Source organism: Macaca nemestrina, chromosome 1, assembly GCF_043159975.1.
Source record: "Macaca nemestrina isolate mMacNem1 chromosome 1, mMacNem.hap1, whole genome shotgun sequence".
In the NCBI taxonomy this organism is placed as follows: domain Eukaryota; kingdom Metazoa; phylum Chordata; class Mammalia; order Primates; family Cercopithecidae; genus Macaca; species Macaca nemestrina.
This window is the reverse complement of record NC_092125.1, coordinates 23,745,765-23,764,582: the sequence shown is the minus strand read 5'-3', so window position 1 is coordinate 23,764,582 and position 18,818 is coordinate 23,745,765. Positions and strand designations below refer to the sequence as shown.

At 40.5% G+C, this 18,818-nt stretch overlaps 1 protein-coding gene across 2 annotated transcripts in view; it reads left to right on the top strand.

The window, feature by feature from the left end:
* The window catches only part of LOC105492966 (transmembrane and coiled-coil domains 1), a 41,044-nt gene extending 22,687 nt beyond the window's left edge, over positions 1-18,357 (top strand). The window contains exons 6-8 of one of the 2 annotated variants that reach the window (XM_071074892.1): positions 3,671-3,815; positions 14,898-14,934; positions 16,955-17,147. In XM_071074892.1, the coding sequence (XP_070930993.1) occupies positions 3,671-3,815; positions 14,898-14,909 (157 nt within the window). In that variant the 3' untranslated portion in view covers positions 14,910-14,934; positions 16,955-17,147. Of the gene's footprint in view, positions 1-3,670; positions 3,816-14,897; positions 14,935-16,954 lie in introns of both variants that reach the window. The other variant, XM_011760357.3, reaches the window with a different exon arrangement.
* Positions 18,358-18,818: the final 461 nt, after the last annotated feature.

The following is an 18,818-nucleotide window of genomic DNA, read 5'->3' as shown; positions in this document are numbered from 1 at the left end:
GTGTGTGTGTATGTGTGTGTGTGAGAGATATAGGTCTTCCAAGCTATATAAGTCAAAGAAGTCAAGTAGAGTATCTTCAAGGAGGAAAATTATATGAAAGTTTCATTATAATCAGGTTTCTTATAAAAGGATATGTTGGCAGGAAAGAAGGCTATTTTTTTTTTTCCGTTTTTTTTTTTTTGTTTTTTTGTTTTTTTGTTTTTTTGTTTTTTTTTTGAGACGGAGTCTCGCTCTGTCGCCCAGGCTGGAGTGCTGTGGCCGGATCTCAGCTCACTGCAAGCTCCGCCTCCCGGGTTCCCGCCATTCTCCTGCCTCAGCCTCCCCAGTAGCCGGGACTACAGGCGCCTGCCACTTCGCCCGGCTAGTTTTTTGTATTTTTTAGTAGAGACGGGGTTTCACCGTGTTAGCCAGGATGGTCTCGATCTGCTGACCTCGTGATCCGCCCGTCTCGGTCTCCCAAAGTGCTGGGATTACAGGCTTGAGCCACCGCGCCCGGCCGGTTTTTTTTTTTTTTTTTTTTGAGACGGAGTCTATCTCTGTCACCCAGGCTGGAGTGCAGTGGCACAATCTCAGCTCACTACAACCTCTGCCTCTCGCGTTCAAGCAATTCTTCTGCCTCAGCCTCCCAAGTAGCTGGGACTACAGGCACGTGCCACCACGCCTGGCTAATTTTTATATTTTTAGTACAGAGGGGGTTCCACCATATTGGCCAGGCTGGTCTCGAAATCCTGACCTCATGATCCACCCGCCTCAGCCTCCAAAAGTGCTGGGATTACAGGCATGAGCCACTGCTCCCAGCCTTATTTTTTCGTTTTTATGTATATTATTTTCATCAACGTTCTTATTCAGAACGCTGGCAAACAATAGCTTTTTATTTGCTTGTTTTGTTTTCCCAAACTAGTGGAGGTTCACGTAATATATTTTACCAATATTAGTGCTGTATTCATGTTTTTGTTCTGGTCTTTGTACCCTGTACATTTTTTAAAAATATTGTGTCTTAGATTGTCAGTACCTAGAAGTTAAAGGCTGTATATCTATTTTTATAAACTGGCATATGAAATTAAAAGTCTAATACATGTTTTGATTATATTGAACAAAAGTTATTCAGTCTTTAACATAATTTCTCCAAGTTTAACTTTGATCATCTCTTTTTGAGACCAGATCTTGCTCTGTCATCCAGGCTGGAGTGCAGTGGTGTGATCACTATTCACTGCAGCCTCAACCTGCTGGGCTCAAGTGATCCCCACCTCAGCCTCCTGAGTATCTGGGACTACAGACATGCACCACGACATCTGGCTAATTTTTTTTTTGGTAGAGATAGGGTTTCGCCATGTTGCCCAGACTGGTCTCGAACTTATGGCTTTAAGTGATCCTCCCGCCTCGACCTCTCAAAGTGCTGGGTTTATGAGACATGAGCCACCACACCTGGCGAAGACTATAAGGGATACTAAAAGATTGTGTAAGCCAGGAGTGGTGGCTCATTCCTATAATCCCAGCAATTTGGGAGGCTGAGGCAGGAAGATCACTTGAAGCCAGGAGTTTGAGACCAGCCCGGGCAACATAGGAAGACCACGGCTCTACAAAAAAAAAAAAAAAAAAAAAGTAGCTGGGCATGGTGATATGCCCCTGTAATCTCACCCTCTTGGGAGGCTGAGGCAGGAGAATTCTTTGAGCCTACGAGGTCAAGGCTGCAGTAAGCCATGATTGCACCACTGCTTTCCAGCTTCAAACAGAGCAAGACCCTGTTTGAAACAAACAAAAATAACCTTACACTCTTAAAATTTGTTAACAGCTGGCAGATGCTTTAAGGAAAAAAATCTAAGGTTAGATTAAGAAGGGAAGGACTTGAACTCCCAGATTGCCAGAAAAAGGACTAGATATAGCTACTTATTTCTCATTGTTCTTTCTGGCATCTCTTCCTGAATCATTTACATAAAGTTGAAATAACAGGATATTAGAATTGAAAGAGTTTTTTGTTTTTGTTTTTTTTTTTTTTTGAGACAGAGTTGGGCTCTTGTTGCCCAGCCTGGAGTGCAATGGCGCTATCTCGGCTCACCACAACCTCCGCCTCCCGGGTTCAAGTGATTCTCCTGCTTCAGCCTCCCGAGTAGCTGGGATTTCAGGCATGTACCACCATGCCTGGTTAATTTTGTATTTTTGGTAGAGACAGGGTTTCTCCATGTTGGTCAGCTGGTCTCGAACTTCTGACTTTAGGTGATCCGCCTGCCTCAGCCTCCCAAAGTGCTGGAATTACAGGCGTGAGCCACCACGCCTGGCCTGAAAGAGATCTTAAAAGTCATTTAACATATAACTTCTTTCCCAATACAGAAAGCTCATCAGTAATGTCTCTAGCAGATAATTTGTCATCCTTTATTTCCAACAATGAGGAGCTTAGTGGTTTCTGAGATAACTAGTACTTTTATGGAGTAGTTTTTAGAGTTTGAAAATAATTCCTTTTACTGGGCCAAAATATGCCTCCCTATATCTGTACTCGTGAGCAGTGGTCCTACCCTCTGGAGTCACAGAGTAAGTGCACTTAAAGAAATAATCCACCTATTGTAAATCATCTCTCTCTTTGCACCTTCCTTTTTCTCTTCCCAATTTTTTTCTTTATTATCCTAGACACCAATTTCTGTTCCTTATAACAAGCTTCTATTCCTGTAGCACTTTGGGAGGCTGAGGCGGGCAGATCACGAGGTCAAGAGAACAAGACCATCAAGGCCAACATGGTGAAACCCCGCCTCTACTAAAAATACAAAAATTAGCTGGGTGTGGTGGTGCACGCCTGTAATCCCAGCTACTCGGGAGGCTGAGGCAGGAGAATCGCTTGAACCAGGAGGCAGAGGTTGCAGTGAGCTGAGATGGTGCCACTGCACTCTGGCCTGGGTGACAGAGCGAGACTCCATCTCAAAAAAAAAAAAAAGAACTATCAGAAGTTTTCTCAGATTTGCTGCTGGTTTAAGGTCTCATGCATGTTCAACTTCATATAATTAAATGACTTACAAGATATAAAAGATTTTCTGGCCGGAGGCGGTGGCTCACGCCTGTAATCCCAGCACTTTGGGAGGCCAAGGCAGGCAGATCGCCTGAGGTCAGGAGTTGGAGACCAGCCTGGCCAAAATGATGAATCCCCGTCTCAACTAAAAATACAAAAATTAGCCAGGCATGGTTGCACACACCTGTAATCCCAACTACTTGGGAGGCTGAGGCAGGAGAATCACTTGAACCCGGGAGGCGAAGGTTCCAGTGAGCCAAGATTGTGCCACTGCACTCCAGTCTGGGCGACACAGCAAGACTCTGTCTCAAAAAATGTAAATAAATATTAAACATTTCTCATTTTAAATTTCTAATACAGTAAATATTAACAACTATAAGCTACATAAACGCAAAGTTTTTAGGGTCCTAAATAATTTGTCAATATATAAAGGGGTCTTGATACCAAAAGAATTGAGAACCACTAATTTAAGAAAAGATTTATGAGAATAATCTAGGCTCTTCCTTACATCGTGGCACATCAGGTTCATGTGTATTTTTATCATGTCACCCTCTCTTTGTTTTTCAGAGATCAGAGACTTAAAGCTCTATTTCTGTCCCAGATTCTTCTTTAGAAGTAAGAAACTTGTCAGTCTTCCAAAAATAACAATTCTTTGGTTTTTTTTTTTTCTTTTAGATTTGATGGTAGAGTGGTGGCAAAGCTTCCTTTTACCCCTCTTTCTTACATCCAAGGACTGTCTCATCGAAATCTGCTGGGAGATGATACCACAGACTGTTCCTTCATTTTCCTGTATATTCTCTGTACTATGTCAATTCGACAGGTGAGTGATCACATCTACCATTTAATATGTATATTTTTCCTTGCTGTCATACCAATTAGCTTTTACTTTTAAAATATTAGAAATGTTTACTCATTGTTACTGAGTTCTTTCAGTTGCTCATTCTAGAATTTCAGTGTATCTTCCAAAAGCCATTTTAAGTGGCTGTAGGTCTAGATGACTGATCCTTAGGGATGAGAAGCAGTGATAAAACCAAACATGGATTCCACATCCCATTCTTAGAGCTCTCAGGCTCCTTCTTTATTACAACTGCCTAAAGCTACAAAAGTAGAGAGTGCGTTTGGTCTTCCCAGTATCATTTCTTTGTTATATACCAGCACCGTTTAGCAGCTCAGGAGCACAAGTAAGTTTAACAATGTGGTAATTTTAGGTTATTCGCAGTAGAGATAAAGTTTAGGTTATAGAATTTACATTTGGCCAACTTGGTAATTTGACATTCATAGTGAAAAAGAGTGAGAACTGAGGAAGTAAAAGGGTTATGAAGGCCCGTAAGAGAGCTATAACATTCGATTAGTGGGGAAGGGTTCAGGCAGAAAGGTTTAGAGAATGAAGTGGCTTTTGAGATGGAACTATGAAAGTGAAAGGGTGGCGGGGTGCTGTGGCTTATGCCTGTAATTCCAGCACGTTGGTAGGCTGAGGCGTGAGGATCACTTGAGCTCAGGAATTTGAGACCAGCCTAGGCAACATTGTGAGACTCCATCTCTACAAAAAATTTAACAATTAGCTGGGTATGGTGGCATGTGCCTGTAGTCCCAGCTACCCAAGGTGGGAAGGTCACAAAAGCCTGGGAATTTGAGTTTGCAGTGAGACTTGATTACATCACTGGACTTTAGCCTGGGCAGCAGAGTGAGACCCTGTCTCAAAAAAGAAAAAAAAAAAAAAGATAATTAAGGTCTCTGGCTGAATAATTCTTTATTTTAAGGCATTATTCAGTTTCTGAACATACTGCCATTTGGCAGGCTTTGTAGTGGAAAGGTTTGCACAGGCAGTAAATAGGAACATAACATTTTCAGTATTTGTTACACAAGTGATTCTCTTTTTCTCCCCTCCTTCTGAATACTGTCTGTGGCAGAAGAGTTTTTGTTGCCCTATGTATTAGTTTGTTCTTGCATAGCTATGAAGAAATACCTGAGACTGGGTAATTTATAAAGACAAGAGGTTTGATTGGCTTATGGCTCTGCAGGCTGGTACAGGAAGCATGATGCTAGCATCTGCTCAACTTCTGGGGAGGTCTCAGGAAACTTAGAATCATGGCAGAATGCAGAAGGGGAGCAGGTATGTCACATGGCCAGAGCAGGAATAAGAGAGAGAGGAGGGAGATACTACACACTTTTAAACAACCAGATCTCGTGAGAACTCACTCACTGTCACAAGAACAGTACCAAGGGGGATGGTGCTAAACCACACAATTTGACATGAGATTTGGGTGGGGACACAGATTCAAACCATTATCACCCTCGCATGTGAGAATCAATGGGAAATTGAATTATAGTTCATGGCTCACCAAGATCTTTGTCATTGTGTTGCTTAATATTTTTCTCAATTCATATCCCATCATATCCCCACAAATACAGCACTTTGCCCATTCTGGCTTGCTTAATAGTTTTCATGTTACACTCACTCAGATGTACTTTTTGCTTCTGTTTTTCCTTATTTCTGAATGCCTCCCTCTTCTTCCTTTTAAACGCAATCAAGTTTCAAGGCTTCCTTTTCTGGCACATATTTTCTGGCACTTACTGCATTGTGAAGGTTAGCTATAAGAGGAGCATGACTAAAATACAGAAATACCAAGGACTATTATAATAGTCTAGCAAAAAATCATTATGTTATAAACTATAACAGTGAAGAAAGGGATGAAAAGGATGGGACAAGATTGAGAAATAAATAGAAGGGGAAACCAGCTGAACTTACTGATTTAATGTGAAGGAGAAAGGAAGAACTAAGATGACTTTCAGGTTTCTGATTTTGGTGACCAAATGGGGACTAGTTGCACTAAGAGGTTGGGAATAGAAGAAAGAAGAGTATGTTGGTTAGAAGACACGCTGAGTTTGAAGTGTTTGTTGAATAGCTAAATGATTATGTCCACCAATAAGTTGTACTCTTGCTTAGCTGAGGTATATACTTAAATTTTTGAAATGGTCTCTGTAATAGAGCTGCCTTAGCTCATTTTCTATTGCTGTAACAGTATAGCACAGCCTGGCTAATTTATAAAGACAATTTAGCTCACAGTTCTGCAGGAAGTCCAAGAGCATGGTGCTGGCATCTGCTGAGGGCCTTCCTGCTGCATCATAATGTGGTAGAGGACATCACATGGTGAGAGGGCAAGAGCGAGAACCAGAGAGAGCTTACTTTTATAGCAAAGCCACTCGTGATAAGGAACCCACTCCCGTGATAATGACATGAATCTATTCATGAGGGCAGAGGGATTAAACTTCCACCACATGAACTTTTCGGGGACACATTCAAACCATAGCAGGAGTTTATCCTAGTGAAAGCTAAGGTAATGACAATACAGATCTCTCTTGGTTTAGCACAGATCCTTTGATCTCTGTGGAATATTGCTCTTTAATTTGTTAAGTCTCAGATTTTAAAATTGTGGCTTGGGTTGATATCTTAATAAAACACGATGTAACGCGCCAGGTGCGGTGGCTCACACCTGTAATCCCAGCACTTTGGGAGGCCGAGGTGGGTGGATCATGAGGTCAGGAGATTGAGACCATCCTGGCTAACACTGTGAAACCCTGTCTCTACTAAAAAAATACAAAAAAAAATTAGCCGGGCGTAGTGGCGGGCGCCTGTAGTCCCAGGTACTTGGGAGACTGAGGCAGGAGAATGGTGTGAACCTGGAGGCAGAACTTGCAGGGAGCCAAGATCGTGCCACTGCACTCCAGCCTGGGCGACAGAGCGAGACTCTGTCTCAAAATAAATAAATAAATAAATAAATAAATAAATAAATAAAATAAACCACAATGTATATATTTCACTTTAAGCAACAAAGAGCAATTCTGAGTTTATTTTTGTTGTTGTTGTGAGACAGAATGTTTCTCTGTCACCCAGGCTGGAGTGCAATGGCTCGATCTCGGCTCATTGAAACCTCTGCCTCCCGGGTTCAAGTGATTCTCCTGCCTCAGCCTCCTGAGTAGCTGAGATTATAGGCTCCCACCATCACACCTGGCTAATTTTTGCATTTTTAATAGAGACAGGGTTTTGCCATGTTGGCCAGGCTGATCTGAACTCCTGACCTCAGGTGATCCACCCACCTGGGCCTCCCAAAGTGCTAAGCGCCTGGCAGCTTTCCATTCTTAAGTGTTCTTGGCATAGGAAACATGGAGGCATGAACGTTTGTAATGGATCTAGGGACTACAGAATCTAGAGCTGTTGGTGAGATGTAACAGGAAGTGAAGCTTGTCACTGAGAAGGATTGCCCGAATCTTTACCTCACGGTATAGCATGAAGCAATTTCATTTTTCTTTCTTGTGCTTCTAATAGTACAAGTCTGCTGGTGACAAATTCTCTTACTCTTCATTTATCTGAAAATATCTTTATTTTATCTTCATTCTTGAAGGATATTTTCACTGGACATAGAATTCTGGGTTGGCTTTTTTGTTTTAACCTTTAAGCATTTTAAATGCCTTTCTCCTATTTTCTGGCCTCCATCGTTTCTGAAAAGTTCTTCATATCTTTGTGTCCTCGTAAGTAATGTCACTTTTCTCTAGCTACTTTCAGATTTTCTCTTTGAGATTGGTTCTCAGAAATTTGACTATGATGTGCCTAGGGTATTTTTTTAAAAGTTTTTCCTGCTAAGACTTAACGGTTTTCATTAAATGTAGGGAAATTTCAATCACTATTTCTTTAACTATTTTCTGCCTCATTCTCTCTCTCTTCTTCTTCTGGAACACCAGTTGCTTATATATTAGTCTTTTTTGGTATTGTCCAACAGAACACTGAAGCTACATTGAATTTTTTTTACTCTTGTTTTTTTCTGTTCTTCAGATGGGATAATTTCTGTTGATCTGTCTTCAAGTTCATAGACTCCTCTAATCTGTGTTAACCCTAAGCCCACCCAACGATTTTTGAATTTTAGGTATTATATTTTTCAGTTTCAGAATTTTTGCTTTATTTGGCATTCTTCCTGAGATTTCTTGTTTGTTAATATATTATGAGCCATATTTTATGTCCATAATTATTTAGCTGCTTTAAAAACCTTGTCTGCTATGCTGGGTGTGGTGGCTCATGCCTGTTCAGCATTTAGGAAGCTGAGGCAGGAGGCTCACTTGAGCCCAAGTGATAACAGGGCAAAATCTCGTCTCTACAAAAAATACAAAAATTAGCCGGGCACAGTGGCATGTACCTGTAGTCCCAGCTGCTGGGCTATAGAGGCTTAAGTGGGAGGATTGCTTGAGCCCTGGAAGTCAGGTTTGAGGTAAGCTGTGATCACGCCTTTGCATTCATGCCTGGGCAGCAGAGCGAGACCCTGTCTGAAAAACAAAACAAAAACACCTTCTGTGCTAATTCCAGCATTTGGAATTTGGACTCCATTGCCTGTTCTCTTTTTTTTTTTTTTTTTTTGAGATGGAGTCTTGCTCTTGTCTCCCAGGCTGGAGTGCAGTGGCGTGATCTCAGCTCACTGCAACCTAGACCTCCCAGTTCAAGTGATTCTCCTGTCTCAGCCTCCTGAGTAGCTGAGATTGCAGGTGCCCACCACCATGCCAGGCTAATTTTGTAATTTTAGTGGAGACCGGGTTTTACCATGTTGGTCAGGCTGGCTGATCTCAAATACCTGACCTCAGGTGATCCACCTGCCTCGGCCTCCCAAAGTGTTGGGATTACAGGCGTGAGCCCCTGCACCCGGCCTGTTCTCTTAAGTAACAGTTTATTTTCCAGTTTCTTGATATATTTAGTAATTTTGGATCATATCCTGGATAATGTAAATGATAGGTTGGAGAGATTCTGGATTCTTTTATTCTTTGGAAGAAGTGTTGATATTTTTGTTTAGGCAGGCAGTTAACCTGGCATTTGTCTTAGTCCATTAGGGCTACTGTAACAAAATACCACAAACAATAGAAATTGATTTCTTACTCTTCCAGAGGCTGGGAAGTCCAAAATCAAGGCAAATTCAGTGTCTGGTGAGGGCCTGTTTCCTGCCTGCTTCATAGAGAGTGCCTTCTGTCTGCATCCTCACATGGTGGAAGGCACAGGGCAGCTCTCTGGTACCTTTTTTTAAAGAGGACATTAATCCCATTAAAGAGGGCAGAACCCTTGTGACCTAATCACCTCCCAAAGCCTCCACCTTCTAACACCTTGGTAGTTTGGATTCAACATATGAATTTGTAAGGGACACGAACATTCAAACCATAGCAGCACTCAAACTCCAAACTCTCCTTTGTGGTAGATGGCAGCTGAAGTCTCAGGTCAGTTATTTTAGTCTTAACTGGGCTGCTTATAGGCTGCCTTGCACATAGTTTAAAAATTAAGCAGAGCCAGGTGTGGTGGCTCATGCCTGTAATCCCAGCATTTTGGGAGGCCGAGGTGGGTAGATCACTTGAGGTCAGGAGTTCGAGATCAACATTGCCAACATGGTGAAACCCCATCTCTACCAAAAATACAAAAATTAGCCGTGCTTGGTGGTACACGTCTGTAATCCCAGCTACTCAGGAGGCTGAGGCATGAGAATCACTTGAAACTGGGAGGCGGAGGTTGCAGTGAGCTGAGTCTGCGCCACTGCACTCCAGCCTGGGTGACAGCAAGATTCTGTCTTAAAAAAAAAAAAAAAAAAAGGCCGGGCGCAGTGGCTCAAGCCTGTAATCCCAGCACTTTGGGAGGCCGAGACGGGCGGATCATGAGGTCAGGAGATCGAGACCATCCTGGCTGACACGGTGAAACCCCGTCTCTACTAAAAAATACAAAAAACTAGCCAGGCGAGGTGGCGGGCGCCTGTAGTCCCAGATACTCGGGAGGCTGAGGCAGGAGAATGGCGTGAACCCGGGATGTGGAGCTTGCAGTGAGCCGAGATCTGGCCACTGCACTCCAGCCTGGGCGACAGAGCGAGACTCCGTCTCCAAAAAAAAAAAAAAAAAAAAATTAAGCAGAGATTTGGGGGCAGAGTTTATACGCAAAATGTGAGGCTCCTGTTTCATTGTCTCTCTGTTTTCCAGGATTCTTTCTCTATTTTCAGTAGCTGTGGTTTTCCTGAACCTTGCTTTTTGGTTCTTCGAACCAGTAAGACTGTAGTTTATTCTGAGTTTTAGACACTCTTCACAGTGCCGACTGGGGTTATTCCCTCCATTATGAGATTTTCAAAAAATAAAACATTTTGTCTCTGTACTAAACTAAAATTCAGAATATTCTCCTTGATTGATCCTCAAAGAAGGAGCTAAAAGAGATCTAGGGACATTTTCATTGGAAAGATACGGGAGAAAGAGAAAGAGGAAAGGAAGGAGGAAGTGAGAGGGAGAGAAAGAGATTGTCATTTAATCCCCTGACCCCAGCAGAAAAGACCTCTATTACAGAGGACCTTTGGTCAACCTAAAACAGAAAATATTCACTGATCATTACAAAGGAAGTGACATTACTCTAGTGCAGATTTGATGTGCTTACCTTTCAGAATGTTTATTTCTACTCTGTAATATATGTGTTAAGAAGGACCCAGAAGGGAGCTTCAGTTTTCTACCTTATTTTATTTGTTTTCTGTATTGGGCTTTTTTACATCACATTTTATTTTTCAAAAAGCTTCTTTTAATCTCTGTGACTTGTGTGCAAAAAAAAAAAAAAAAAAAAAAAAAAAAAGATGGGCCGAGTGCGGTGGCTCACACTTGTAATCCCAGCACTTTGGGAGGTCGAGGCAGGTGGATCATGAGGTCAGAAGTTCAAGACTAGCCTGGCCAAGATGGTGAAACCCTGTCTCTACTAAAAATACAAAATTAGCTGGGCATGGTGGCAGGCGCCTGTAATCCCAGCTACTCGGAAGGCTGAGGAAGAGAATTGCTTGAACTCGGGAGGTGGAGGTTGCAGTGAGCCAAGATCGCACCACTGCACTCCAGCCTGGACGACAGAGTGAGACTTCGTCTCAAAAAAAAAAAAAAAAAGAATAGAAATTTATTTTAAAAGTTAAAAAATAAAAGAATTGTTAAAGGCTTTAAGGGTCTGAAAATGATTGATCTAATCAACCCTCTTTTTTTAACAGTAAGGAAATTGAGACTTGGTAAAATGAAAAGATCATTCCTGTTGTTTTATTGTATAGTTTGTCAGCACTATAACCCAAGTTTTCTGATTGCTAACCCAATAATATTTCAGTGATATCAAACTTGTACTGTCGGGGTTTTTTTTTAGTAAATATTTAATCTCTACATTATTTTTCCGAAATAGTCTAGTTAGATATAATGTGAGAGCCCTGGTGATATTGAAAAGGGTCGTTTTGAGGTGATTAGATTTTATACAGAGCTTTGTTGATACAGTAAAGATTGTATTACGGGAATTAATGAGATATTGTGATTAATTGGAAGTGAAGACTGGTTGCCAGATGTGAGAGAAACTAACAGAGTGAACTGAAGATTGCCATAGGTGTGTTATTTTAGCTAAATGACTAAGGAATAACATTTCACAGAATGTGTTTATCGCCATTGACCTGAGTCATCCCAAAATATCCAGTTAACAACCAACAACTTCCTCTTCTTGATCACTGGTTCTTAATCTTTGTAAAGAGGAAAGAACACAAATCCTGTGGTGGTATTTTTCTGGTTTTCCTGCCAATAGAAGACACAATTACAGGAAGATGGTTTTCCTTTGTTTTTCTCTTCTGCGTATACACTCTTCATTTGTTACCCTGTTACACAGGACTGGACAGGAATTCAAAATAATTGTTTTACATTTTTCCAAAACTTGATTGCATCTTACTATATTTTGCATTTGTATTTTCTTTCATAGCATCTTTATTATATATTAAAACTCCTAACTTTTAGCTAAATGCATATTTCTTTTTGTTTGTTTGTTTTGAGATGGAGTCTTGCTCTGTCACCCAGGTTGGAGTGCAGCGGCACGATCTCCTACAACCTCTGCCTCCTAGGTTTCAAATGAGTCCCCTGCGTCAGCCTCCCAAGTAGCTAGGATTACAGGCGCATGTAGAGATAGGTTTCACCATGGTCTCAAACTCCTGACCTCAGATGATCCACCCGCCTCGGCCTCCCAAAGTGCTGGGATTACAGGCGTGAGCCACCAGTCCTGGCCTAAATGCATATTTCTAAACTAAATCTTGCTAATTAACAAGGCCTGAAGACTTGACCTCAAGAAAGAAAGAAAAATTGAGAGATTATAGGAAAGCAGTCAGGTTAAGTTTAATGGATGAGATTGTTGAAAGATGGAATGAGATAATATTTACAAAAGTGCCTGTTATACAGTGTGATATTCAGTGAGTTTATTTATTGAATTATAGCCTGACAGTTGGTATCTTATTTTTCTTATCTGCATGCAAGGATAATAATGTCCACTTCATTAAGTTGTGAGGATTTAAATGAGAACATACACATAAAGTGCTTAGAACAATGCCTTGCAGAGTGTAAGTTCTCAGTAACTGTTAACCATTATTATTGTTGTTATTCTTTTTTTTCGCTTCATACTATGACCTTCACTTTAAAATAGCACCCACAAGAATATTTTTCTTTATTTTAAAAGTATTCCACTTAGCAGTATTTCAGAAAGTTGGGGAAGGCAAGGTATGAGAAAAAGTATACAACTATTATTAATACAACTATTATCTTACTATATATTCTTAAATACTTTATATTCCTTTTTATTGACCTTATTTTTTAGAACAGTTTTAGGTTCACAGCAAAATTGAGTGGAAGGTACAGAGACTTCATATATATGCCTTGCCCCCACATATGCATAGCACACCCCTCTATCAACTTTCTCCACCAGAGTGGTACGTTTGTTATTATTGATTAATCTACGCTGACATATCATTATTACCCCCAAATCCATAGTTTATATTAGGGTCCATTCTTTGCATTGTACATTCCACGGGTTTTTTGCATAGCAACTATATTTTATATGTGCATGGGTATATATATATGTGTGTGTGTATGCGTGTGTGTATATATGTGTGTGTGTGTATATATATATATAGAGAGAGAGAGAGAGAAAGCATTTGCTCATTTAACAACGTAATTGTGATTTTTTAAAAATAGGCCTGTTATACGATATTTTATTTTATTTTTTACTTCTTTATGTGACTTTCTTATTCCTAAGGTAACAGTCTGTTACAGAGAGGTGGCTTAATAAAGGAAAACTGCACTTTGAGTTGTATCAGTTCACTTTCTGACTTGTAACCTCTCCCTGCATCAACTTTCTCATCTCAACAGCAGGGATAACTAAGGACTACTATCTAGTCCTTAGAACTGTTTGCAAACTTTAAAGTGTGTAGAAATGTAGGATGTTACTACTATAGAGATGTTAGTGACCTCTGGTCCTTTTACCTGTGGCTCTTGCATCTTGAGACCATCACTTAGTTCCTACAAAGATTTTACTGATGGGAAAGCAGGGGAAATCTATCTGAGAAAAATAGAAGACCTAGGTTTCACCCGTGAGACTATAGGAATTTAAACAGATTAGTTTAGAATTTCACTAAAGGATAAAATTTCATGCAGTAAATGCAGAGCGTTTGTGTTAAAATACAAATACTTGCGTAATGTAACACTGATACATTTAATTTAGTGTTCCCAAAATGGGTCTGTGGCAAGAGCCACAAGGAAAGGATAGAGTTGCCTGAATTTCCATGTACTTTGACTGTGGCTACTGAAGTGTCTCGTTTTTAACACTTTTTTGTTGCTGCTATTGCTATTTGAGATATTCCTGTCTAGAGCGGTGGCTTACCCTCAGTAGTCATTTAAATATTTTGAGTTAGTAAATGAAATTCAACAGACTACCAGTTCAGTTTCTCATTTCTTCAAAATATTATTTATTTTTTATTTTTTTAATCATCTTCTTTAAATCGCAATAAACCTATAAAGGGCATCCAACATTTTTATGTTGGTTTTTAATCTCTAAAGTTATAAGGACTCATCTATTTGACCCTTCAGAATAACTGAGCAAGAATCCCTTGTGTATTTTTTCTAGGCTATATTACTGTATTTGTTAACTAGACAAATATGTTTATCAGCAGCTAATTCTGTATGTCTTACTATTTCAAATTTTATCTTTAAAGCAATTTCCCTTAATGCCTAGTTTAGTGCTAAATACATTGTAGGTGCTCAGGAAATACTTATTAATTAACTAAAGAAATTGCAAATTAGTGACATCATTTGGTCTTTTTACTGCTTTGTGTAATGGGTTTTTTGGAGGTGAGCTTTAAGGAGCTATTTTTATTATAAAAGTAATGTAGGGTATGGTGGCTCACGCCTGTAATCCCAGCACTTTGGGAGGCTGAGACAGGTGGATTACAAAGTCAAGAGATCGAGACTATCCTGGCCAACATAGTGAAACCCTGTCTCTACTAAAAACACAAAAAATTAGCTGGGCATGGTGGTGCGCGCCTGTAGTCCCTGCTGCTTGGGAGGCTGAGGCAGGAGGATCGCTTGAACCCGGGAGGCAGAGGTTGCAGTGAGCCAAGATCGCACCACTGCACTCCAGCCTGGCGACAGAGTGAGACTCTGCCTCAAAAAAAAAAAAAAAAAAAAAAAAAGATAATGCAAAGTAGACCGGGCATGGTGGCCCACCCCGATAATCCCAGCACTTTGGGAGGCTGAGGTGAGCGGATCACTGGAGCCCAAGAGTTTGAGACCAGCGTGGCCAACATGGCAAAACCCCGACTCTCCTAAAAATACAAAAATTAACTGGATATGGTGGCATGCCTGTAGTCCCAGCTCCTCGGAAGGCTGAGGTGGGAAGAATGCTTGAGCCCGGGAAGTGGAGGTTGCAATGAGCTGTGACCACACCACTGCACTGCAGCCTCGGTGACAGAGCAAGACCACATCTCAGAAAAAGAAATACAAAGTCACACCATTTTCCATCTTTACTAAGGAGAAGTATCCTAATGTACTAACGATTGATTTTTTTCTCCACCTGTTTCAGATGTCTTCTTAAAGCACGAGCTATAGTATTGTGGAATGTATGTATTGAAATATTTTATGGTAAATATAATTTAGATGAGTCCTTAAAGTTATGTCCTCCATATTTAAACATTCTGTTGTATTCTAACAGTGTTACCTCAATACACACTCTTATCCATAATAGTCATCATTCTTCATGATGAAGGATTGAGGGTGTGTATGCTTGCAGAGAAGCCTGGGAATGGATATTCTCATAGTATCCAGTAGGTACTCAGTAACTACTGGATGAATAGTGCATGTAAACCTGCCTACCACAGAATGGAGTTTGTTCTGAAGAGCAAAACTTTAACATAGAAACTACTGTGTAAGAGAATCCATTAGATTTAGGGTCAAAACACAATAGGTTTAAATTCTAACTGTGCTCTTAATTTAGCTTTGTAATTCTGGATAAGCCGTCCATCATACCTTTCTGAGTTTTAGTTTCTTCAGATATAAAATGAAGGAATTGGGCAAAAATAATCAGGATCTCTAAGATTTTTTTCCTCTTATAAAACGCTACATTGGCTGGACGCAGTGGCTCATGCCCATAATCCCAGCACTTTGGGAGGCTGAGGCGGGCGGATCACTTGAGGTCAGGAGTTTGAGACCAGCCTGGCCGATATGGTGAAACCTCATCTTTACTAAAAATACAAAAATCAGCTGGTCGTGGTGGTGCATGCCTGTAATCCCAGCTACTTGGGAGGCTGGGGCAGGAGAATTGCTTGAACTCGGGAGGCGGAGGTCACAGTGAGCTGAGATCATGCCATTGCACCCCAGCCTGGGCGACAAGAGCCAGACACCATCTTAAAAAAAAAAAAGCAGGGGGGGCGGGGAGGGGTTTTGGCCAGGCATGGTGGCTCACGCCTATAATCCCAGCACTTTAGGAGACTGAGGCAGGCAGATCACCTGAGGTCAAGAGTTCAAGACCAGCCTGGCCAATTGAACTTTTTAGTAGAGATGAAACCCCATCTCTACTAAAAAAAAAAAATACAAAAATTAGCTGGGCATGGTGGCAGGCGCCTGTAATCCCAGCTACTCAGGAGGCTGAGGCAGGGAGAATCGCTTGACCCAGGAGGCAGAGGTTACTGTGAGCCGAGATCGCGCCACTGCACTCTAGCCTGGATGACAGAGTGAGACTCCGCCTCAAAAAAAAAAAAAAAAAAAAAAAAAAAAAAAACAAACATTATTATGAGAACGAAATACATTTTTAAAAACTGAATAAAAGTGAGTTTCTTTAAAAATTGCATTAGATGTAGATGAAACAATGGAAAAAGATGGGGGGTGCTGAAAATTTAAGAGAATTCTGAACTCAGAGTGCTTTGCAGGTTTCTAAGTACTTTCAACACTGTAAAGAAACTGAAACTGATTTTTTAGACAGAATCTCACTCTGCTGCCCAGGCTGGAGTACAGTGGTGCAATCTTGGCTTATGCAGCCTCTGCCTCCTGGGTTCAAGGGACTCTCATGCCTCACCCTCCCGAGTAGCTGGGACTACAGGCGTACGCCACAACACTCAGCTAATTATTTTGTATTTTTAGTAGAGATGGGGTTTTACCATCCTGTCCAAGCTGGTCTTGAACTCCTGGCCTCAAGTGATCTACCTGCCTTGGCCTCCCAAAGTGCTGGTATTACAGGCGTGAGCCACCACACCTGGCCGAAACTGAAAATTATAGACAGTGCAGTAATGACAAATCCAGCCAGCAGACCCATACTCAAAGAAAATGCCCATAAGAAATAGCTAATGAATATTCTTCATATGCTTCTTGTTAAAAAGATTATCTCCTTTTATCATTGTCTGCTTGAAAAAAATCAACCACTTTCATTAGTAGACCAAGGTCTCATCAGGTAAGGAAGGCTTTTACTGTTCTGTGATTTTCATTACATTGTAGGCCTTTTTAAAATTAACATAGTGATAATCATCCTATTGCAGGTCATAATGATACCTTTAATCTATATGAGTTTCCTTTGCCTGAGAGCTACATAAAATACATCATCTGTATATTTGATATTAACACCCTATCCTTACTCTGTTTTCTTCACAGAACATTCAGAAGATTCTCGGCCTTGCCCCTTCACGAGCCGCCACCAAGCAGGCAGGTGGATTTCTTGGCCCACCACCTCCTTCTGGGAAGTTCTCCTGAACTCAAGCAGAACTCTTTAGTTTCTATCATTCTTTCTAGACACACGCATATCAGACTGGCAAATGTTTTTCAGCAAGAGCCACAGGTAGCCTTACTACTTGGGCCTCTTTCTAGTTTCGAATTATTTCTAGGCCTTTTGGGTATGATTAGAGTGAAAATGGCACCCAGCAAACTTGATAGTGCTTTTGGTCCTAGATGATTTTTATCAAATAAGTGGATTGATTAGTTAAGTTCAGGTGATATTTATGTAATGAAAAGCAAATAGCATCCTTCTTGTTTCATTTACATAAGTATTTTCTGTGGGACCGACTCTCAAGGCCCTGTGTATGCCCTGCGAGTTGCTCTCTAAGCGCATTTAGAGATTTAGAAGAAAAATTTAGTTTGTATAACCCTTAATTGTAACTGTTTGTTTTGTTGTTGTTTTATTTCAAGCCAAATATATGACATAAGATCAATAAAGAGGCCAAATTTTTAGCTATTTTATGTACAAGGAGAGATCTGTTTCATTTTGTTTTGCCATATTTCTAGATGTAAGTTTTAGCATGGGCCAGGAAGGACTAAAATAAAAGTTTTTACTGTAGTTTTTGCCATACTTGACTCATATACTCAAAATACAGACTTGTCCTAGTGTAGGAATTGGAAAGCAAGAGTGGAAAGGAACGTAATAACTCGTGGGAGTTTAAAAATGAGGGTCTTGGCAGGTAACACTGATGTCTGAAAAAAAAATTAAATATAAATAAATAAATAAAAATAAGGGTCCTCAGCTGTTCTCTTCATATCCTCTTACAGTATCTCAGATTCTTGTGGGGACAGTCTTAGATACCCCTCGGAGGCAAGGTTATAGTTATATGTTATTAATCTTGCAGAGCTTCCTTTTAGTCACAATAGCCTTCAGTTTCTGCCATGCCCCTTCATAAGGGAGGAGGATGTTTGTACCATGATCCTCCCCTATAATCTATGGAATTAGGAGTCCTGTGTGGAGTCTTATCAATAAATATGCACATTCATCAAATGTCTACTTAAATGTGAATATTCTACCAGTGAGAAAAAAACACATAATTTTCAAAGTAATCATTGTTAAACCAACAGCAAGCTTCTTTCTTATCAGCACCGTAAAGTCCAGAAGACAGTGGAAAAATATCTTCAAAGTGCTGAGGAAAATAAGTGTCAACTTAGAATTTTATGCACAATATTGGAGGCAAAATAAAGACATGTTTAGACATATAAAACTAAGAGAATTGAATTATTAAAGGTTATATTTCAAGGACAAAAAAGAAGAGTCTGCCCAAGGCAAAGGTATGGGATAGAAGAAACAGTGGTCAACAGAGAAATAAAATATATGGATGTATATATGGATAAATTTGAGTGTTTTATGGATTATCTAAGTTAAGGATTATCCCAAGACAACTCTACAAGGTAATTACTGTTCTTACTTTCATTTACCAGATGAGGAAACTGGGGCAGGGGAGGTTAGTAACTTGCTCCGCATCACAGAGCTATTGAGTGGCAGTCAGGATTTGAATTCAACCAGTGTAAAGCCGAATAGTCCAGGCTGTCAAGCTCTCTATTACAGCCTCCTCATAGGTATGTGGTGATTCTCTTCTCATCACCTCATCTCCTCAACTAGAGCTCTCTAAAGTTGGACTTTGTCTTTTTTTTCTCCTTTTTACAAAGTAGTCAACATGGGTGGGAACACAGCAGGAGCTCAAAGCAGATGAAAGGGAACAGAAGTCCCTATTTTGAGACTACTTTTATCAGAGTGATG